The sequence below is a fragment of the Petromyzon marinus genome (assembly GCF_048934315.1).
Source record: "Petromyzon marinus isolate PM22_M1 ecotype Great Lakes invasive population chromosome 69 unlocalized genomic scaffold, UKy_Petmar_22M1.pri1.0 chr69_unloc.1, whole genome shotgun sequence".
Classification (NCBI taxonomy): Eukaryota; Metazoa; Chordata; class Hyperoartia; order Petromyzontiformes; family Petromyzontidae; genus Petromyzon; species Petromyzon marinus.
Genome location: NW_027422601.1, coordinates 525653 through 549471, shown reverse-complemented (window position 1 = coordinate 549471; position 23819 = coordinate 525653). Strand labels below are relative to the sequence as shown.

At 49.3% G+C, this 23819-nt stretch overlaps 1 protein-coding gene across 1 annotated transcript in view; it reads left to right on the top strand.

The window, feature by feature from the left end:
- Nucleotides 1–5313: 5313 nt before the first annotated feature.
- The window catches only part of LOC142908077 (sorting nexin-16-like), a gene marked incomplete at its 5' end in the record, with an annotated part of 30075 nt that continues 11569 nt past the window's right edge, over nt 5314–23819 (top strand). Inside the window, 5 exons of the mRNA XM_076058251.1 lie at nt 5314–5529; nt 6424–6510; nt 13564–13712; nt 14899–14968; nt 16198–16334. Coding sequence (XP_075914366.1) covers nt 5314–5529; nt 6424–6510; nt 13564–13712; nt 14899–14968; nt 16198–16334 — 659 coding nt within the window. The remainder of the gene's footprint in view (nt 5530–6423; nt 6511–13563; nt 13713–14898; nt 14969–16197; nt 16335–23819) is intronic.

The following is a 23819-nucleotide window of genomic DNA, read 5'->3' as shown; positions in this document are numbered from 1 at the left end:
GACTAAACACTGCACCATAGACTCAACACTGCACAAAAGACTCAACACTGCACCATAGACTCAACACTGCACCATAGACTCAACACTGCACCATAGACTCAACACTGCCCATAGACTCAGCACTGCACCATAGACTCAGCACTGCACCATAGACTCAGCACTGCACCATAGACTCAACACTGCACCATAGACTCAACACTGCACCATAGACTCAGCACTGCACCATAGACTCAACACTCCCCATAGACTCAACACCGCACCGTAGACTCAACACTGCACCATAGACTCAGCACCGCACCATAGACTCAACACTGCACCATAGACTCAACACTGCACCATAGACTCAACACTGCACCATAGACTCAACACTGCACCATAGACTCAGCACTGCACCATAGACTCAACACTCCCCATAGACTCAACACCGCACCGTAGACTCAACACTGCACCATAGACTCAGCACCGCACCATAGACTCAACACTGCACCATAGACTCAACACTGCACCATAGACTCAACACTGCACAATAGACTCAACACTGCACCATAGACTCAACACTGCACCATAGACTCAACACTGCACCATAGACTCAGCACTGCACCATAGACTCAACACTGCACCATAGACTTAACACTGCACCATAGACTCAGCACCGCACCATAGACTCAACACTGCACATAGACTCAACACTGCACAAAAGACTCAACACTGCACCATAGACTCAACACTGCACCGTAGACTCAACACTGCACAAAAGACTCAACACTGCACCATAGACTCAACACTGCACCACAAACTCAAAACTGCACCGTAGACTCAGCACCGCACCGTAGACTAAGCACTGCACCATAGACTCAACACTGCACCATAGACTCAGCACTGCACCATAGACTCAGCACTGCACCATAGACTCAGCACTGCACCATAGACTCAACACTGCACCATAGACTCAACACTGCATCATAGACTCAGCACTGCACCATAGACTTAACACTGCACCATAGACTCAGCACCGCACCATAGACTCAACACTGCACATAGACTCAACACTGCACAAAAGACTCAACACTGCACCATAGACTCAACACTGCACCGTAGACTCAACACTGCACAAAAGACTCAACACTGCACCATAGACTCAACACTGCACCACAAACTCAAAACTGCACCATAGACTCAGCACCGCACCGTAGACTAAGCACTGCACCATAGACTCAACACTGCACCATAGACTCAGCACTGCACCATAGACTCAGCACTGCACCATAGACTCAGCACTGCACCATAGACTCAACACTGCACCATAGACTCAACACTGCACCATAGACTCAACACTGCACCATAGACTTAACACTGCACCATAGACTCAACGCTGCACCATATACTGAACACAGCACCATAGACACAGCACTGCACCATAGACTCAACACTGCACCATAGACTCAGCACCGCACCATAGACTCAACACTGCACCATAGACTCAAAACTGCACCATAGACTAAACACTGCACCATAGACTCAGCACTGCACCATAGACTCAGCACTGCACCATAGACTCAACACTGCACCATAGACTCAACACTGCACCATAGACTCAGCACTGCACCATAGACTCAACACTGCACCATAGACTTAGCACTGCACCATAGACTCAACACTGCACCATAGACTCAACACTGCACCATAGACTCAACACTGCACCATAGACTCAACACTGCACCATAGACTCAGCACCGCACCATAGACTCAACACCGCACCATAGACTCAACACTGCACCATAGACTCAACACTGCACCATAGACTCAACACTGCACCATAGACTCAACACTGCACCATAGACTCAACACTGCACCATAGACTCAACACTGCACCATAGACTCAACACTGCACCATAGACTCAGCACTGCACCATAGACTCAACACTGCACCATAGACTTAACACTGCACCATAGACTCAGCACCGCACCATAGACTCAACACTGCACATAGACTCAACACTGCACAAAAGACTCAACACTGCACCATAGACTCAACACTGCACCGTAGACTCAACACTGCACAAAAGACTCAACACTGCACCATAGACTCAACACTGCACCACAAACTCAAAACTGCACCATAGACTCAGCACCGCACCGTAGACTAAGCACTGCACCATAGACTCAACACTGCACCATAGACTCAGCACTGCACCATAGACTCAGCACTGCACCATAGACTCAGCACTGCACCATAGACTCAACACTGCACCATAGACTCAACACTGCACCATAGACTCAACACTGCACCATAGACTTAACACTGCACCATAGACTCAACGCTGCACCATATACTGAACACAGCACAATAGACACAGCACTGCACCATAGACTCAACACTGCACCATAGACTCAGCACCGCACCATAGACTCAACACTGCACCATAGACGCAAAACTGCACCATAGACTAAACACTGCACCATAGACTCAGCACTGCACCATAGACTCAGCACTGCACCATAGACTCAACACTGCACCATAGACTCAACACTGCACCATAGACTCAGCACTGCACCATAGACTCAACACTGCACCATAGACTTAGCACTGCACCATAGACTCAACACTGCACCATAGACTCAACACTGCACCATAGACTCAACACTGCACCATAGACTCAATACTGCACCATAGACTCAGCACCGCACCATAGACTCAACACCGCACCATAGACTCAACACTGCACCATAGACTCAACACTGCACCATAGACTCAACACTGCACCATAGACTCAACACTGCACAAAAGACTCAACACTGCACCATAGACTCAACACTGCACCATAGACTCAGCACCGCACTGTAGACTCAACACTGCACCATAGACTCAACACTGCACCATAGACTCAACACTGCACCATAGACTCAACACTGCAGCATAGACTCAGCACTGCACCATAGACTCAACACTGCACCATAGACTCAGCACTGCACCATAGACTCAACACTGCACCATAGACTCAACACTGCACCATAGACTCAACACTTCACCATAGACTCAACACTGCACCATAGACTCAACACTGCACCATAGACTCAACACTGCACCGTAGACTCAGCACTGCCCCGTAGACTCAACACCGCACCATAGACTCACTCAGCACTGCACCATAGACTCACCACTGCACCATAGACTCAACACTGCACCATAGACTCAACACTGCACCATAGACTCAACACTGCACCATAGACTCAACATTGCACCATAGACTCAACACTGCACCATAGACTCAACACTGCACCATAGACTCAGCACTGCACCATAGACTCATCACTGCACCATAGACTCAACACTGCACCATAGACTCAACACTGCACCATAGACTCAACATTGCACCATAGGCTCAACACTGCACCATAGGCTCAGCACTGCCCCATAGACTCACCACTGCACCATAGACTCAACACTGCACCATAGACTCAGCACTGCACCATAGACTCAGCACTGCACCATAGACTCAACACTGCACCATAGACTCAACACTGCACCATAGACTCAACACTGCACCATAGACTCAACATTGCACCATAGACTCAACACTGCACCATAGACTCAACACTGCACCATAGACTCAGCACTGCACCATAGACTCATCATTGCACCATAGACTCAACACTGCACCATAGACTCAACACTGCACCATAGACTCAACATTGCACCATAGCCTCAACACTGCACCATCGGCTCAGCACTGCCCCATAGACTCAGCACTGCACCATAGACTCAGCACTGCACCATAGACTCAACACTGCACCATAGACTCAGCACTGCACCATAGACTCAACACTTTACCATAGATTCAGCACCGCACCATAGACTCAGCACTGCACCATAGACTCAACACTGCACCATAGATTCAGCACCGCACCATAGACTCAACACTGCACCATAGACTAAACACTGCACCATAGATTCAACACTGCCCATAGACTCAACACTGCACAATAGACTCAACACTGCACCATAGACTCAGCACTGCACCATAGACTCAACACTGCACCATAGACTCAACACTGCACCATAGACTCAACACTGCACCATAGACTCAACACTGCACCATAGACTGAACACTGCACCATAGACTCAGCACTGCACCATAGACTCAGCACTGCAACCATAGACTCACCACTGCACCATAGACTCAACACTGCCCCATAGACTCATTACTGCACCATAGACTCAGCACTGCACCATAGACTCAGCACTGCACCATAGACTCAACACTGCACCATAGACTCAGCACTGTCCCATAGACTCAATATTGCACCATAGACTCACCACTGCACCATAGACTCAACACTGCACCATAGACTCAACACTGCACCATTGACTCAACACTGCACCATAGACTCAAAACTGCACCATAGACTCAACACTGCACCCTAGACTCAACACTGCACCATAGACTCAACACTGCCCATAGACTCAACACTGCACCATAGACTCAGCACTTCACCATAGACTCAACACTGCCCCATAGACTCAACACTGCACCATAGACTCAGCACTGTCCCATAGACTCAACACTGCACCATAGACTGACCACTACACCATAGACTCAAACACTGCCCCATAGACTCAACACTGCACCATAGACTCAGCACTGCACCAAGACTCAACACTGCACCATAGACTCACCACTGCACCATAGACTCAACACTGCCCCATAGACTCAACACTGCACCAAGACTCAACACTGCACCATAGACTCAGCACTGCACCATAGACTCACCACTGCACCATAGACTCAACACTGCCCCATAGACTCAACACTGCACCATAGACTCAACACTGCACAATAGACTCAACACTGCCCCATAGACTCAACACTGCACCATAGACTCAACACTGCACCATAGACTCAGCACTGCACCATAGACTCAGCACTGCACCATAGACTCAACACTGCCCCATAGACTCAACACTGCACCATAGACTCAACACTGCACCATAGACTCATCACTGCACCATAGACTCATCACTGCACCATAGACTCAGCACTGTACCATAGACTCAGCACTGCACCATAGACTCAACACTGCACCATAGACTCAGCACTGCACCATAGACTCAGCACTGCACCATAGACTCAGCACTGCACCATAGACTCAACACTGCACCATAGACTCAACACTGCACCACCGCCACCACCACCACCACGACCGCTGCGACCACCACCTCCAACACCACCGTCACCACCACCACTGCCAACACCACCACCTCCAACACCGCCTCCAACACCACCGTCACCACGCGGCTAAACCGTTGTTGTTGTTGTTGTTACCCCGGCCATCGCCTTCCTGTCTCTGCACCAGCAGCAGAGCGACGTGACGCTCCACAGCACCGCTCCTCCGGACGCGGAGAGACGCTGCAGCGGCAGCTACGTCAGCGGCGAGCAACCGCCGGGAGACGTAGCTCAGTGGCCGGACCGCCCGCCCACGCCCACCATCATCGGCCACGAGGTCATGGAGGAGAGAGCCAGGTTCACGGTGAGAGAGAGAGAGAGACAGAGAGAGAGAGACAGAGAGAGAGAGACAGGTTCACGGTGAGAGAGGCAGACAGAGAGAGAGAGAGACAGGTTCACGGTGAGAGAGGCAGAGAGAGAGAGACAGAGAGAGAGAGACAGGTTCACGGTGAGAGAGGCAGACAGAGAGAGAGACAGGTTCATGGTGAGAGAGACAGACAGAGAGAGAGAGAGAGACAGGTTCACGGTGAGAGAGGCAGACAGAGAGAGAGAGAGACAGGTTCACGGTGAGAGACACAGACAGAGAGAGACAGGTTCACGGTGAGAGAGACAGACAGAGAGAGAGAGAGACAGGTTCACGGTGAGAGAGACAGACAGAGAGAGAGAGAGACAGGTTCACGGTGAGAGAGACAGAGAGAGACAGGTTCACGGTGAGAGAGACAGACAGAGAGAGAGAGAGACAGGTTCACGGTGAGAGAGACAGACAGACAGAGAGACAGGTTCACGGTGAGAGAGACAGACAGAGAGAGAGAGACAGGTTCACGGTGAGAGAGACAGAGAGAGAGACAGGTTCACGGTGACACTGAGACCCGGTCTCTACTCTAGACACTGAGACCCTGAGACCCGGTCTCTACTCTAGACACTGAGACCCTGAGACCCGGTCTCTACTCTAGACACTGAGACCCGGTCTCTACTCTAGACACTGAGACCCTGAGACCCGGTCTCTACTCTAGACACTGAGACACTGAGACCTGGTCTCTACTCTAGACACTGAGACACTGAGACCTGGTCTCTACTCTAGACACTGAGACCCGGTCTCTACTCTAGACCCTGAGACCCGGTCTCTACTCTAGACACTGAGACCCTGAGACCCGGTCTCTACTCTAGACCCTGAGACCCGGTCTCTCATCATCTGTAGGTGTACAAGGTGTTGGTGCGAAGCAGCGTTGGAGAGAGTTGGGTCGTCTTTCGCAGGTACACCGACTTCTCCCGCCTCAACGATAAGGTACGTGTACGTGTGTGTGCGTGTGCGTGTGTGCGCGTGTGTGCGTGTGTGTGCGTGTACGTGTGTGTGTGCGTGTGTGCGTGTACGTGTGTGTGTGCGTGCGTGTGTGCGTGTGCGCGTATGTGCGTGTACGTGTGTGTGTGCGTGTGTGCGTGTACGTGCCAGCCCCAGGCTACTTTGGGCTCGCCTTCCCATCAACCGGAGGCGAGGAATGGTGGTCGTGGTTACTTATGCCCCCACCGAAGATGAATATCCGTGGAGGGATGCAGGCAAAGCCGATGAGTCAGATGCCTTCTATGACCTCCTGTCACAGGTGCTGGCTAAAGTGGCCCCTCGGGATAGAGTCATCATGTTGGGTGACTTCAATGCCCGAGTTGGTCATGATACTGGCACCTGGTCTGGAGTGATTGGAGGGCATGGGCCAGATCAGCTCAATAACAACGGTAGGAGGCTGCTAGATTTTTGTGCAGCCCATGGGCTTGTAATTACCAACACGCTGTTCCGGCATCGGCGCATCCACACAACATCATGGATGCATGCCGGGTCCAAGCAAGAACATCTGCTGGACTACATAGTGACGGACCAGCGAATGCGAGCCCATGTCCTTGACACCAGGACCTACCGTGGAGCTGATTTGCCCTCTGACCATCGACTAGTCATCTGTAAGATGCGCCTGCCATTCTTCCACTCCGGTGGTGGGTGTACACCCAGGACCCCATTCCAACATAAAGTGGCCTGGTCTCAGTTATCTGATGAAAGTTGCAAGCGAGAATTTCATCATCGCTTGCGGCTGGGATGGGCGAGGTTTAGGACTGTGACTCATGCAGCTGCAATGGCTGCTTTGGGTACGCGGTCCAGACCTCCCCAGAGACCCTGGCTGACAGAGGAGGTGTTCAGGATGGTTGAGAAAAAGCGACAGGCCCACTGTCATTGGCTACAGAATCCCACGTCAGAGAATGAGGAGGCTTACCGCAGCCTTCGCTCGGAGGTTCGGAGAGCCGTGAGGCGCTGCAAGGATGGGTGGTGGTCGCGGGTTGCTGAGGAGATGGAGTCTGCCTCAGTGGCCCGTGATCACAAATCTCTATTTAACTCCATCAAAAAAGTAACCTGCAGCGCCACACCTATTACCATCATTAGGGGAAAAAACGGTGATCCAATCTCCGACCCCCAGGAACAGGTTCTCAGATTTGCTTAGCATTTCTGTGAGGTCCTGGGAGAGGGAAAATCCCTCAGCCAGGAAAACATCGTGGCACAAAGTGAGGATGACCCTGCTGAGGCTGCGGTGCCTCAAATATTGGAAGAAGTCACCCCCTGTGAGTGGCTGGCTGAGGTGCCATCTGCTGAGGAAGTATTGAAGGCGATCCGGAGTCTGAGACCAGGAAAGGCAGCGGGCAGAGATGATCTCCCAAGCGAAATGCTGAGGGAGGGTGGCGTTTGTGCACAGACTGCCCTATATGACATCATAACAACAGTCTGGACCACTGGACGGGTTCCGCAGGATTGGAAGGATGCCCTGGTGGTCCCCCTTTTTAAGAAGGGGGACCGCACAGACTGTAACAACTACAGGGGCATCTCACTCCTCAGTGTGCCGGGAAAGGTCCTGGCAAGGATTATTCAGCATCGCCTTGCCAGGCACGCTGAGGAGAGGCTTGCGGAGCCCCAATGCGGTTTCAGGAAAGGGCGGTCCTGCACAGATGCCATATTTTCTGTCCGTCTGCTACAGCAGAGGTGTAGGGAATTCCAACAAGACCTACATCTCTGCTTTATTGACCTGGTCAAGGCCTATGATACCATCAGTAGGCCTGGGCTCTGGGTCGTTCTTCGTGCTTTTGGAGTACCTGACCCTCTGCTCACGATCATTAAGGACCTTCATGATGGTGAGCGGGCCCGGGTAAAACTACGTGGCCGGGAGTCAGAGCCATTCCCTGTACACCTTGGGGTGCGACAGGGATGTCCTCTGGCTCCCACATTATTTAACATCTATTTTGACCACGTAGTTAGTGAAGCCTTCAATAGCTGTACCAGGGGGATCTCCATATGGTACAGATATAATGGGAGGCTAATCGATGCCCGGGTGCGGTCAAGGGATGGCTCCCTATTGCTCAACCACGTTATGTATGCTGATGATTTGGTAATAGCTGCTCAGTCAGAGGAGGAGTTGGAGACGCTGCTGCTGAGACTGGAGCGTGCCACTAAGAGGTGGGGCCTTACCATCAGCCCCACCAAAACTAAGCACCTGCCTGGGTATTTTGTACCATCGGACACTCCACCCCCAAAACTCCCAATCGGTGATGGGGCAGTTGTGGAGAGAGTGGAGAGTTTCCCATACCTGGGCAGTGTGCTTATGAATGGCGCCAGTTTAACAGCAGAGGTCTCACTCCGAATCAGTCGAGCGGAAATATCTTTTCATCGGTTGCGTAACGCTGTGTGGAAGCTACCTGGTCTGTCGCTCCGCACTAAGCTTCAGGTCTTCTCGGCCACGGTCATTCCCTCCCTTCTCTACGCTTGCGAAACGTGGACCCCCCGAATGGAACATCTTCGCCGGTTAGAAACATTTAGGCTGGCCTGCCTACGATCCATCCTGGGTTTAACCAGACTGGATTGTGTGAGGAGCTCACAAATCCTTGAAAGGTCTGGGCAGGGTCCCATCGGTGAGCTCCTCCGGCAGGCAAGGCTGCGATGGCTGGGTCATGTAGCCCGCATGCCCAGCCACCGCATGCCGAAACAGCTTTTGTTTGGCCGGATTGAGGGGGCTAAGCGGGCGCGGCACGGGCTAGAGAAGAGATGGAGTGATGTGGTATGGGAGGACGTGGAGCTGAGTGGACTTGCCGATGACTGGTACCAGCGGTGTCAAGATCGGCCTCTGTGGAGGAGGCTCGTGAAGGATGCTACTGGGCAGTTGGAGGCAGTCGCCCTCCAACAACAACGGAGGGCGGAGGAGCGACGCTCACAACAACGAGCAGAGCGCCGGGTGGCTAAAGCACAGCAGGTTGGCACAGTAGGGGGCACAGGTGGTGCATCAGCCAGTCATCTCAGTCAGTCGACCCGTGGCACCTGGGTCTGCCCAGTGACCTCCTGCCAGCGGGCGTTCGACACTTCATGTGGCCTCACGGTGCACATAGCCTGGCACAAGCGTCGTGGTGATGTCACCGCCACTTAGTGGCGAATGGCGGTTGTTGTTGTTGTTGTGTACGTGCGTGTACGTGTGTGTGTGCGTGTGTGCGTGTGTGCGTGTACGTGTGCGTGTACGTGTGTGCGTGTACGTGTGTGCGTGTGTGCGTGTACGTGCATGAACGTGTGTGTGTGTGCGTGTACGTGCATGAACGTGTGTACGTGTACGTGTGTGCGTGTACGTGCGGGAACGTGTGTGCGTGTACGTGTGTGCGTGTGTACGTGTGTGTGTGCGTGTACGTGTGTGCGTGTGTGCGTGTGTGCGTGTACGTGTGTGCGTGTGTGTACGTGCGTGAACGTGCGTGTGTGTGTGCGTGTACGTAAGTGAACGTGTGTGTGCGTGTGTGCGTGTACGTGTGTGTACGTGTGTGTACGTGCCTGTGTGTGTGTGCGTGTGTGCGTGTACGTGCGTGAACGTGCGTGTGTGTGTGTGCGTGTACGTATGTGGGTGTACGTGTGTGCGTGTGTGTGTGAACGTGCGTGTGTGCGTGTACGTGTGTGTGTGTACGTGTACGTGCCTGTGTGTGTGTGCGTGTACGTGTGTGCCTGTACGTGCGTGAACGTGCGTGTGTGTGTGTGCGTGTACGTGTGTGTGTGTACGTGTATGTATGTGTACGTGTGTGTACATGCATGTACGTGTGTGTACGTGTATGTGTGTGTATGCATGTTTTTGTTTGTTAATGTTGTTGACATTGCCGATGGTATTGTGTATGTTGCTGATGTTATTGTTGACGTTGTTGATGTTATTGTTGATGTCTCTACTGATGATGTAATTGTTGACGTTGTTGATGTTATTGTTGACGTTGTTGATGTTATTGTTGATGTCTCTACTGATGATGTAATTGTTGACGTTGTTGATGTTATTGTTGACGTTGTTGATGTTATTGTTGACGTTGATGTTACTGTTGACGTTGTTGATGTTATTGTTGATGTCTCTACTGCTGATGTCATTGTTGACGTTGTTGATGTTATTGTTGACGTTGTTGATGTTATTGTTGATGTTGTTGATGTTATTGTTGACGTTGATGTTACTGTTGACGTTGTTGATGTTATTGTTGATGTCTCTACTGCTGATGTCATTGTTGATGTTGTTGATGTTATTGTTGACGTTGTTGATGTTATTGTTGACGTTGTTGATGTTATTGTTGACGTTGATGTTACTGTTGACGTTGTTGATGTTATTGTTGATGTCTCTACTGCTGATGTCATTGTTGACGTTGTTGATGTTATTGTTGACGTTGTTGATGTTATTGTTGACGTTGTTGATGTTATTGTTGATGTCTCTACTGATGATGTCATTGTTGACGTTGTTGATGTTATTGTTGATGTCTCTACTAATGATGTTATTGTTGACGTTGTTGATGTTACTGTTGATGTTGTTGATGTTATTGTTGATGTCTCTACTGATGATGTCATTGTTGACGTTGTTGATGTCATTGTTGACGTTGTTGATGTTATTGTTGACGTTGTTGATGTTACTGTTGACGTTGTTGATGTTACTGTTGACGTTGTTGATGTTATTGTTGATGTCTCTACTGATGATGTTATTGTTGACGTTGTTGATGTTATTGTTGACGTTGTTGATGTTAATGTTGACGTTGTTGATGTTATTGTTGATGTCTCTACTGATGATGTTATTGTTGACGTTGTTGATGTTATTGTTGACGTTGTTGATGTTATTGTTGATGTCTCTACTGATGATGTTATTGTTGACGTTGTTGATGTTATTGTTGACGTTGTTGATGTTATTGTTGATGTCTCTACTAATGATGTTATTGTTGACGTTGTTGATGTTATTGTTGATGTCTCTACTGATAATGTCATTGTTGACGTTGTTGATGTTATTGTTGACGTTGTTGATGTTATTGTTGACGTTGTTGATGTTATTGTTGACGTTGTTGATGTTATTGTTGATGTCTCTACTGATGATGTCATTGTTGACGTTGTTGATGTTATTGTTGACGTTGTTGATGTTATTGTTGACGTTGTTGTTGTTATTGTTGATGTCTCTACTGATGATGTCATTGTTGACATTGTTGATGTTATTATTGATGTCTCTACTGATAATGTTATTGTTGACGTTGTTGATGTTATTGTTGATGTCTCTACTGATGATGTTATTGTTGACGTTGTTGATGTTATTGTTGACGTCTTTACTGATGATGCTATTGTTGATGTTATTGTTGATGTCTCTGCTGATGATGTTATTGTTGACGTTTTGATTTAAAGCTTTCGTGACTGCAGTAATTCATATTCTTAGCTCTTTCGGTAAAGTCACGTTAAAGGGAAACAATAAAATATATAAAAATGATTGGCTTAGCAATCATTGGAAGGATTTTATAAACCATTTCAGGTCTTCATTGATTGTTCACGCTTACGGTGGCTTTCAGACAGCATACATTAAATTTTTCGTCTCCCCCATCCTCTTTTCAGAACATAGATGGACTCGTCCTTCTAAATAAACTGACAAATCGTTGCGCGTGGCGCTGACGGTTTTTATAAATTAATACAAACACAGTTTACAAATAACTAAATAAACGCAAACCGCCACTTCTTTCAAATGCTTCTTGCCGTTGGTTTTTCACACCTGATGATTACCGTTTGTGTTATGGTCGAAACGTCGTGAGAATTTTTATTGTTTTATATATATTTTATGATTTGATTGTTTCCCTTTAACGTGACTTTACCGAAAGAGCTAAGAATATATTGTTGACGTTGTTGATGTTATTGTTGACATTGTTGATGTCTCTACTGATGATGTTATTGTTGACGTTGTTGATGTTATTGTTGACGTTGTTGATGTTATTGTTGATGTTGTGTATGTTATTGTTGATGTCTCTACTGATGATGTTATTGTTGACGTTGTTGATGTTGTTGACGTTATTGTTGACGTTGTTGATGTTATTGTTTATGTCTCTACTGATGATGTTTTTGTTGACGTTGTTGATGTTATTGTTGACGTTGTTGATGTTATTGTTGATGTTGTTGATGTTATTGTTGATGTCTCTACTGATGATGTTATTGTTGACGTTGTTGATGTTATTGTTGATGTTGTGTATGTTATTGTTGATGTCTCTACTGATGATGTTATTGTTGATGTTGTTGACGTTATTGTTGACGTTGTTGATGTTATTGTTGATGTCTCTACTGATGATGTTATTGTTGACGTTGTTGATGTTATTGTTGATGTTGTTGATGTTATTGTTGATGTTGTTGATGTTATTGTTGATGTCTCTACTGATGATGTTATTGTTGACGTTGTTGATGTTGTTGTTGATGTCTCTACTGATGATGTTATTGTTGACGTTGTTGATGTTGTTGACGTTATTGTTGACGTTGTTGATGTTATTGTTGACGTTGATGTTACTATTGACGCTGTTGATGTTACTTTTGATGTCTCTACTGATGATGTTATTGTTGACGTTGTTGATGTCTCTACTGATGATGTTATTGTTGACGTTGTTGATGTTATTGTTGACGTTGATGTTACTATTGACGCTGTTGATGTTACTTTTGATGTCTCTACTGATGATGTTATTGTTGACGTTGTTGATGTCTCTACTGATGATGTTATTGTTGACGTTGTTGATGTTATTGTTGACGTTGTTGATGTTATTGTTGATGTCTCTACTGATGATGTTATTGTTGACGTTGTTGATGTTATTGTTGACGTTGTTGATGTTAATGTTGATGTCTCTACTGATGATGTTATTGTTGACGTTGTTGATGTTATTGTTGACGTTGTTGATGTTATTGTTGACGTTGTTGATGTCTCTACTGATGATGTTATTGTTGACGTTATTGTTGATGTTATTGTTGACGTTACTGTTGACGTTGTTGACGTTGTTGACGTTATTGTTGTTGTTGTTGACGTCCCCGTAGCTACGCGAGATGTTCCCTGGTTTCCGCCTGGCGTTGCCGCCCAAGCGTTGGTTCAAGGACAACTTTGAGGCGGAGTTCCTGGAGGAGAGGTCTCTGGGCCTGGCCGCCTTCCTGCAGAACCTCGTCGCTCACCAGGACGTGGCCAACTGGTGAGTGTGGTGGTGAGTGTGGTGGTGAGTGTGGTGGTGGTGAGTGTGGTGGTGAGTGTGGTGGTGAGTGTGGTGGTGAGTGTGGTGGTGGTGGTGGTGGTGGTGAGTGTGGTGGTGGTGGTGGTGAGTGTAATGGTGGTGGTGAGTGTGGTGGTGAGTGCGGTGGTGAGTGTGGTGGTGGTGAGTGTGGTGGTGGTGAGCGCGGTGGTGAGTGTGGTGGTGAGGGTGGTGGTGAGTGTGGTGGTGGTGGTGAGTGTGGTGGTGAGTGTGGTGGTGAGTGTGGTGGTGAGTGTGGTGGTGGTGGTGAGTGTGGTGGTGGTGGTGGTGGTGAGTGTGGTGGTGGTGGTGGTGAGTGTGGTGGTGGTGGTGAGTGTGGTGGTGGTGGTGGTGAGTGTGGTGGTGGTGGTGAGTGTGGTGGTGGTGGTGAGTGTGGTGGTGGTGGTGGTGAGTGTGGTGGTGGTGGTGAGTGTGGTGGTGGTGAGTGTGGTGGTGAGTGTGGTGGTGGTGAGTGTGCTGGTGGTGGTGAGTGTGGTGGTGGTGGTGAGCGTGCTGCTGCTGGTGAGCGTGGTGGTGAGTGTGGTGGTGGTGAGCGTGGTGGTGGTGGTGAGTGTGGTGGTGCTGAGTGTGGTGGTGGTGGTGATTGTGGTGGTGGTGGTGAGTGTGGTGGTGGTGAGCGTGGTGAGTGTGGTGGTGGTGGTGATTGTGGTGGTGGTGGTGAGTGTGGTGGTGGTGAGCGTGGTGAGTGTGGTGGTGGTGGTGAGTGTGGTGGTGGTGGTGAGTGTGGTGGTTGTGAGCGTGCTGGTGGTGGTGGTGAGTGTGGTGGTGATGAGTGTGGTGGTGGTGGTGAGCGTGGTGGTGGTGAGTGTGGTGGTGGTGAGTGTGGTGGTGGTGAGCATGGTGTTGGTGAGCATGGTGGTGGTGATGGTGAGTATGGTGGTGGTGGCGGTGGTGGTGGCCCTGCTGAGGAGTGTGATGGTGTGTATGTGTATGTCTGTGTGTGTCTGTCTGTGTGTGTGTATCTGTGTGTGTGTGTGTCTGTGTGTGTGTCTGTGTGTGTGTGTCTGTGTGTGTATGTCTGTGTGTCTGTGTATGTCTGTGTGTGTGTGTCTGTGTGTGTGTGTCTGTGTGTGTGTGTGTCTGTGTGTGTGTATCTGTGTGTGAGACTGTTTGTGTGTGTCTGTGTCAGTATCCCCGTGAGGGAGTTCCTGTGCCTCGATGACTCCCCGGGCCCCTTCGACAGCCTCGAGGAGAGCCGGGTAACAACAACAACAACAACCACAACAACAACAACAACCACAACAACAACCACAACAACAACAACCACAACAACAACCATAACAGCAACAACAACCACCACCATAACCACCACAACAACCACAAAAACAACAACTACAAACAAAAGCAACACCAACCACAACAATAACAACCACAATCACCACCACAACAATAACAACCACAATCACCACCGCAACCACAACCACAACAATAACAGCCACAAAAACAACAACCACAAAAAAACCAACAATAACAACTACAACAAAATCGATAATAACAACAACCACTACAACAACAATAACCACAGCAACTACCATCACAACAACCACAACAATACCCACAACAACAACCACAACAACAATCACGACAATAACCACAAGAACCAACAACAATCACGTAGTTGGTTGTGGTTGTTGTTGATGGTTGTGGTGGTTGCTGTTGCTGTTGATTTTTTGCTGATGGCCGTGGTTGTTGGTGATGTCTGTTGTTGTTGTTGTCGATGGTTGTTTTTGTTGTTGACGGTTGTGGTGATGGCTGCTGTTGTTGCTGTTGATTTTTGCCGATGGCCGTGGTCGTTGCTGATTGTTGTTGTTGGTTGTTGTCGATGGTTGTTGTTGTTGTTGGTAGTGGTCGTTGCTGATTGTTGTTGTTGGTTGTTGTCGATGGTTGTTGTTGTTGGTAGTGGTTGTTGATGACTGTTGTTGCTGTTGATTTTTTTGCTGATGGCTGTGGTTGTTGCTGATTGTTGTTGTTGATGGTTGTTTTTGTTGTTGTTGGTAGTGGTTGTTGATGACTGTTGTTGCTGTTGATTTTTTGCTGATGGCCGTGGTTGTTGTTGATGGCTGTTGTTGTTGTTGTTGTCGATGGTTGTTTTTGTTGTTGACGGTTGTGGTGATGGCTGCTGTTGTTGCTGTTGATTTTTGCCGATGGCCGTGGTCGTTGCTGATTGTTGTTGTTGGTTGTTGATGGTTGTTTTTGTTGTTGTTGGTAGTGGTTGTTGATGACTGTTGTTGTTGGTTGTTGATGGTTGTTTTTGTTGTTGTTGGTAGTGGTCGTTGCTGATTGTTGTTGTTGGTTGTTGTCGATGGTTGTTGTTGTTGTTGGTAGTGGTTGTTGATGACTGTTGTTGCTGTTGATTTTTTTGCTGATGGCTGTGGTTGTTGCTGATTGTTGTTGTTGTTGGTTGTTGATCGTTGTTGTTGCTCCACAGGCGTTCTGCGAGAGTCTTGAAGAGGCGAACTTCCGGCTCCTCAAGGAGCTCGCCGAGGGCCATCAGCAGACGGCTCAGCTACGGGCCGACTTGCTGAAGAGCCACACGTGCATCGAAGCCCTGGAGAGAGAGATCAGGTGACCACGTGGTCTCAGTGTCTGGAGACCAGGTCTCAGGGTCTCAGTGTCTAGAGACCAGGTCTCAGGGTCTCAGTGTCTCAGTGTCTAGAGACCAGGTCTCAGGGTCTCAGTGTCTCAGTGTCTCAGTGTCTTAGTGTCTCAGTGTCTCAGTGTCTCAAGGTCTCAGTGTCTCAGAGTCTCAGTGTCTCAGTGTCTCAGTGTCTTAGAGTCTCAGTGTCTCAGTGTCTCAGTGTCTCAAGGTCTCAGTGTCTCAGTGTCTCAAGGTCTCAGTGTCTCAGTGTCTCAGAGTCTCAGTGTCTCAGTGTCTAGAGACCAAGTATCAGTGTCTCAGGGTCTCAGTGTCTCAGTGTCTCAGAGTCTCAGTGTCTAGAGTAGAGACCGGGTCTCAGTGTCTCAAGGTCTCAGTGTCTCAGTGTCTCAGAGTCTCAGTGTCTCAGTGTCTCAGTGTCTTAGAGTCTCAGTGTCTCAGTGTCTCAGTGTCTCAAGGTCTCAGTGTCTCAGTGTCTCAAGGTCTCAGTGTCTCAGGGTCTCAGTGTCTAGAGTAGAGACCGGGTCTCAGTGTCTCAAGGTCTCAGTGTCTCAATGTCTCAATGTCTCAGTGTCTCAGGGTCTCAGTGTCTCAAGGTCTCAGGGTCTCAATGTCTCAGTGTCTCAGAGTCTCAGAGTCTCAGAGTCTCAGGGTCTCAGAGTCTCAGGGTCTCAGTGTCTTAGAGTCTCAGTGTCTTAGAGTCTCAGAGTCTCAGTGTCTCAAGGTCTCACTGTCTCAGAGTCTCAGTGTGTCAGTGTCTCAGTGTCTCAGAGTCTCAGTGTCTCAGTGTCTCAGAGTCTCAGTGTCTCAGTGTCTCAGAGTCTCAGTGTCTTAGAGTCTCAGTGTCTCAGAGTCTCAGGGTCTCAGTGTCTCAGAGTCTCAGTGTCTCAGAGTCTCAGTGTCTCAGGGTCTCAGTGTCTCAGTGTCTCAGAGTCTCAGTGTCTCAGGGTCTCAGAGTCTCAGTGTCTCAGAGTCTCAGTGTCTCAGAGTCTCAGTGTCTCAGGGTCTCAGAGTCTCAGGGTCTCAGTGTCTTAGAGTCTCAGTGTCTTAGAGTCTCAGAGTCTCAGTGTCTCAAGGTCTCACTGTCTCAGAGTCTCAGTGTGTCAGTGTCTCAGTGTCTCAGAGTCTCAGTGTCTCAGAGTCTCAGAGTCTCAGTGTCTCAGAGTCTCAGGGTCTCAGTGTCTCAGAGTCTCAGTGTCTAGAGTAGAGACCGGGTCTCAGTGTCTCAAGGTCTCAGTGTGTCAGGGTCTTAGTGTCTAGAGTAGAGACCGGGTCTCAGGTTCTCAGGGTCTAGAGTAGAGACCAGGCCTCAGGGTCTCAGTGACTCAGAGTCTCAGAGTCTCAGGGTCTCAGAGTCTCAGTGTCTCAGTGTCTCAGTGTCTAGAGTAGAGACCGGGTCTCAGGGTCAGTGTCTAGAGTAGAGACCGGGTCTCAGTGTCTAGAGTAGAGACCAGGTCTCAGTGTCTAGAGTAGAGACCGGGTCTCAGTGTCTCAGTGTCTAGAGTAGAGACCGGGTCTCAGTGTCTCAGTGTCTAGAGTAGAGACCGGGTCTCAGGGTCAGTGTCTAGAGTAGAGACCGGGTCTCAGTGTCTAGAGTAGAGACCAGGTCTCAGTGTCTAGAGTAGAGACCAGGTCTCAGGGTCTCAGTGTCTAGAGTAGAGACCGGGTCTCAGTGTCTCAGTGTCTAGAGTAGAGACCGGGTCTCAGGGTCAGTGTCTAGAGTAGAGACCGGGTCTCAGTGTCTAGAGTAGAGACCAGGTCTCAGTGTCTAGAGTAGAGACCAGGTCTCAGGGTCTCAGTGTCTAGAGTAGAGACCAGGTCTCAGTGTCTCAGTGTCTAGAGTAGAGACCAGGTCTCAGGGTCTCAGTGTCTCAGTGTCTCAGAGTCTCAGTGTCTTAGAGTCTCAGTGTCTCAAGGTCTCAGTATCTCAGGGTCTCAGAGTCTCAGTGTCTCAGGGTCTCAAGGTCTCAGTGTCTCAGTGTCTCAGTGTCTAGAGACCAGGTCTCAATGTCTCCGTGTCTCAGGGTCTCAGAGTCTCAGTGTCTTAGAGTCTCAGTGTCTCAGTGTCTTAGAGTCTCAGTGTCTTAGAGTCTCAGTGTCTCAGTGTCTCAGAGTCTCAGTGTCTCAGTGTCTCAGTGTCTAGAGTAGAGACAGTGTCTCAGTGTCTCAGGGTCTCAGTGTCTCAGTGTCTCAGAGTCTCAGTGTCTAGAGTAGAGACCGGGTCTCAGTGTCTCAGAGTCTCAGTGTCTCAGAGTCTCAGTGTCTCAGTGTCTAGAGTAGAGACCGGGTCTCAGGGTCAGTGTCTAGAGTAGAGACCAGGTCTCAGTGTCTAGAGTAGAGACCAGGTCTCAGTGTCTAGAGTAGAGACCGGGTCTCAGTGTCTCAGTGTCTCAGAGTCTCAGTGTCTCAGAGTCTCAGAGTCTCAGTGTCTAGAGTAGAGACCGGGTCTCAGTGTCTGAGTGTCTAGAGTAGAGACCAGGTCTCAGTGTCTCAGAGTCTCAGTGTCTCAGAGTCTCAGAGTCTCAGTGTCTCAGGGTCTCAGTGTCTCAGTGTCTCAGTGTCTAGAGTAGAGACCGGGTCTCAGTGTCTGAGTGTCTAGAGTAGAGACCAGGTCTCAGTGTCTCAGAGTCTCAGTGTCTCAGTGTCTCAGAGTCTCAGTGTCTCAGGGTCTCAGTGTCTCAAGGTCTCAGTGTCTGAGTGTCTAGAGTAGAGACCAGGTCTCAGTGTCTCAGTCTCAGTGTCTCAGTGTCTCAGAGTCTCAGTGTCTCAGGGTCTCAGTGTCTCAAGGTCTCAGTGTCTCAGTGTCTAGAGTAGAGACCAGGTCTCAGTGTCTCAGTGTCTAGAGTAGAGACAGTGTCTCAGTGTCTCAGAGTCTCAGTGTCTCAGGGTCTCAGTGTCTCAGTGTCTCAGTGTCTAGAGTAGAGACCGGGTCTCAGTGTCTGAGTGTCTAGAGTAGAGACCAGGTCTCAGTGTCTCAGAGTCTCAGTGTCTCAGTGTCTCAGAGTCTCAGTGTCTCAGGGTCTCAGTGTCTCAAGGTCTCAGTGTCTGAGTGTCTAGAGTAGAGACCAGGTCTCAGTGTCTCAGTCTCAGTGTCTCAGTGTCTCAGAGTCTCAGTGTCTCAGGGTCTCAGTGTCTCAAGGTCTCAGTGTCTCAGTGTCTAGAGTAGAGACCAGGTCTCAGTGTCTCAGTGTCTAGAGTAGAGACAGTGTCTCAGTGTCTCAGAGTCTCAGTGTCTCAGTGTCTCAGAGTCTCAGTGTCTCAGTGTCTCAGGGTCTCAGTGTCTCAAGGTCTCAGTGTCTCAGTGTCTAGAGTAGAGACCAGGTCTCAGTGTCTCAGAGTCTAGAGTAGAGACCAGGTCTCAGTGTCTCAGAGTCTAGAGTAGAGACCAGGTCTCAGTGTCTCAGTGTCTAGAGTAGAGACCAGGTCTCAGTGTCTCAGAGTCTCAGTGTCTCAGAGTCTCAGTGTCTAAGTGTCTCAGTGTCTCAGTGTCTCAGTGTCTCAGAGTCTCAGTGTCTCAGAGTCTCAGTGTCTCAGAGTCTCAGTGTCTCAGTGTCTCAGTGTCTCAGAGTCTCAGTGTCTCAAAGTCTCAGTGTCTCAGTGTCTCAGAGTCTAGAGTAGAGACCTGGTCTCAGTGTCTCAGTGTCTAGAGTAGAGACCGGCTCTCAGGGTCAGTGTCTAGAGTAGAGACCAGGTCTCAGTGTCTAGAGTAGAGACCAGGTCTCAGTGTCTCAGTGTCTAGAGTAGAGACCAGGTCTCAGTGTCTCAGAGTCTCAGTGTCTCAGAGTCTCAGTGTCTCAGTGTCTCAGTGTCTCAGTGTCTCAGTGTCTCAGAGTCTCAGTGTCTCAGAGTCTCAGTGTCTCAGAGTCTCAGTGTCTCAGTGTCTCAGTGTCTCAGTGTCTCAAAGTCTCAGTGTCTCAGTGTCTCAGAGTCTAGAGTAGAGACCTGGTCTCAGTGTCTCAGTGTCTAGAGTAGAGACCGGCTCTCAGGGTCAGTGTCTAGAGTAGAGACCAGGTCTCAGTGTCTCAGTGTCTAGAGTAGAGACCAGGTCTCAGTGTCTCAGAGTCTCAGTGTCTCAGTGTCTCAGTGTCTCAGAGTCTCAGTGTCTCAGAGTCTCAGTGTCTCAGAGTCTCAGTGTCTCAGTGTCTCAGTGTCTCAGAGTCTCAGTGTCTCAAAGTCTCAGTGTCTCAGTGTCTCAGAGTCTAGAGTAGAGACCTGGTCTCAGTGTCTCAGTGTCTAGAGTAGAGACCGGCTCTCAGGGTCAGTGTCTAGAGTAGAGACCAGGTCTCAGTGTCTAGAGTAGAGACCAGGTCTCAGTGTCTCAGTGTCTAGAGTACAGACCAGGTCTCAGTGTCTCAGAGTCTCAGTGTCTCAGTGTCTCAGAGTCTCAGTGTCTCAGGGTCTCAGTGTCTCAAGGTCTCAGTGTCTGAGTGTCTAGAGTAGAGACCAGGTCTCAGTGTCTCAGTCTCAGTGTCTCAGTGTCTCAGAGTCTCAGTGTCTCAGGGTCTCAGTGTCTCAAGGTCTCAGTGTCTCAGTGTCTAGAGTAGAGACCAGGTCTCAGTGTCTCAGTGTCTAGAGTAGAGACAGTGTCTCAGTGTCTCAGAGTCTCAGTGTCTCAGTGTCTCAGAGTCTCAGTGTCTCAGTGTCTCAGGGTCTCAGTGTCTCAAGGTCTCAGTGTCTCAGTGTCTAGAGTAGAGACCAGGTCTCAGTGTCTCAGAGTCTAGAGTAGAGACCAGGTCTCAGTGTCTCAGAGTCTAGAGTAGAGACCAGGTCTCAGTGTCTCAGTGTCTAGAGTAGAGACCAGGTCTCAGTGTCTCAGAGTCTCAGTGTCTCAGAGTCTCAGTGTCTAAGTGTCTCAGTGTCTCAGTGTCTCAGTGTCTCAGTGTCTCAGTGTCTCAGAGTCTCAGTGTCTCAGAGTCTCAGTGTCTCAGAGTCTCAGTGTCTCAGTGTCTCAGTGTCTCAGAGTCTCAGTGTCTCAAAGTCTCAGTGTCTCAGTGTCTCAGAGTCTAGAGTAGAGACCTGGTCTCAGTGTCTCAGTGTCTAGAGTAGAGACCGGCTCTCAGGGTCAGTGTCTAGAGTAGAGACCAGGTCTCAGTGTCTAGAGTAGAGACCAGGTCTCAGTGTCTCAGTGTCTAGAGTAGAGACCAGGTCTCAGTGTCTCAGAGTCTCAGTGTCTCAGAGTCTCAGTGTCTCAGTGTCTCAGTGTCTCAGTGTCTCAGTGTCTCAGAGTCTCAGTGTCTCAGAGTCTCAGTGTCTCAGAGTCTCAGTGTCTCAGTGTCTCAGTGTCTCAGAGTCTCAGTGTCTCAAAGTCTCAGTGTCTCAGTGTCTCAGAGTCTAGAGTAGAGACCTGGTCTCAGTGTCTCAGTGTCTAGAGTAGAGACCGGCTCTCAGGGTCAGTGTCTAGAGTAGAGACCAGGTCTCAGTGTCTCAGTGTCTAGAGTAGAGACCAGGTCTCAGTGTCTCAGAGTCTCAGTGTCTCAGTGTCTCAGTGTCTCAGTGTCTCAGAGTCTCAGTGTCTCAGAGTCTCAGTGTCTCAGAGTCTCAGTGTCTCAGTGTCTCAGTGTCTCAGTGTCTCAGAGTCTCAGTGTCTCAAAGTCTCAGTGTCTCAGTGTCTCAGAGTCTAGAGTAGAGACCTGGTCTCAGTGTCTCAGTGTCTAGAGTAGAGACCGGCTCTCAGGGTCAGTGTCTAGAGTAGAGACCAGGTCTCAGTGTCTCAGTGTCTAGAGTACAGACCAGGTCTCAGTGTCTCAGAGTCTCAGTGTCTCAGAGTCTCAGTGTCTCAGTGTCTCAGTGTCTCAGTGTCTCAGTGTCTCAGAGTCTCAGTGTCTCAGAGTCTCAGTGTCTCAGAGTCTCAGTGTCTCAGTGTCTCAGTGTCTCAGAGTCTCAGTGTCTCAAAGTCTCAGTGTCTCAGTGTCTCAGAGTCTAGAGTAGAGACCTGGTCTCAGTGTCTCAGTGTCTAGAGTAGAGACCGGCTCTCAGGGTCAGTGTCTAGAGTAGAGACCAGGTCTCAGTGTCTCAGTGTCTAGAGTAGAGACCAGGTCTCAGTGTCTCAGAGTCTCAGTGTCTCAGTGTCTCAGAGTCTCAGTGTCTCAGTGTCTCAGAGTCTCAGTGTCTCAGTGTCTCAGAGTCTCAGTGTCTCAGAGTCTCAGTGTCTCAGAGTCTAGAGTAGAGACCGGGTCTCAGTGTCTCAGTGTCTAGAGTAGAGACCAGGTCTCAGTGTCTCAGTGTCTAGAGTAGAGACCTGGTCTCAGTGTCTCAGTGTCTCAGAGTCTCAGTGTCTCAGTGTCTCAGAGTCTCAGTGTCTCAGAGTCTCAGTGTCTCAGAGTCTAGAGTAGAGACCGGGTCTCAGTGTCTCAGTGTCTAGAGTAGAGACCAGGTCTCAGTGTCTCAGTGTCTAGAGTAGAGACCTGGTCTCAGTGTCTCAGTGTCTCAGAGTCTCAGAGTCTCAGAGTCTCAGTGTCTCAGAGTCTCAGAGTCTCAGTGTCTCAGTGTCTCAGGGTCTCAGAGTCTCAGTGTCTCAGTGTCTCAGAGTCTCAGTGTCTCAGAGTCTCAGTGTCTCAGTGTCTCAGAGTCTCAGAGTCTCAGTGTCTCAGTGTCTCAGAGTCTCAGTGTCTCAGAGTCTCAGAGTCTCAGTGTCTCAGGGTCTCAGTGTCTCAGGGTCTCAGTGTCTAGAGTAGAGACCAGGTCTCAGTGTCTCAGTGTCTCAAGGTCTCAGTGTCTCAGAGTCTCAGTGTCTCAGAGTCTCAGAGTCTCAGTGTCTCAGGGTCTCAGTGTCTCAGTGTCTCAGTGTCTCAGTGTCTCAGAGTCTCAGAGTCTCAGTGTCTCAGTGTCTCAGAGTCTCAGTGTCTCAGTGTCTCAGTGTCTCAGTGTCTCAGTGTCTCAGAGTCTCAGTATCTCAGAGTCTCAGTGTCTAGAGTAGAGACCTGGTCTCAGAGTCTCAGTGTCTCAGAGTCTCAGTGTCTCAGTGTCTCAGAGTCTCAGTGTCTCAGTGTCTCAGTGTCTCAGAGTCTCAGTGTCTCAGTGTCTCAGAGTCTCAGTGTCTCAGAGTCTCAGAGTCTCAGAGTCTCAGTGTCTCAGAGTCTCAAGGTCTCAGTGTCTCAGTGTCTAGAGTAGAGACCAGGTCTCAGTGTCTCAGTGTCTCAGTGTCTCAGAGTCTCAGTGTCTAGCGTAGAGACCGGGTCTCAGTGTCTCAGTGTCTAGAGTAGAGACCGGCTCTCAGGGTCAGTGTCTAGAGTAGAGACCAGGTCTCAGTGTCTAGAGTAGAGACCTGGTCTCAGTGTCTCAGAGTCTCAGTGTCTCAGAGTCTCAGTGTCTCAGTGTCTCAGTGTCTCAGTGTCTCAGTGTCTCAGAGTCTCAGTGTCTCAGAGTCTCAGTGTCTCAGAGTCTCAGTGTCTCAGTGTCTCAGTGTCTCAGAGTCTCAGTGTCTCAAAGTCTCAGTGTCTCAGTGTCTCAGAGTC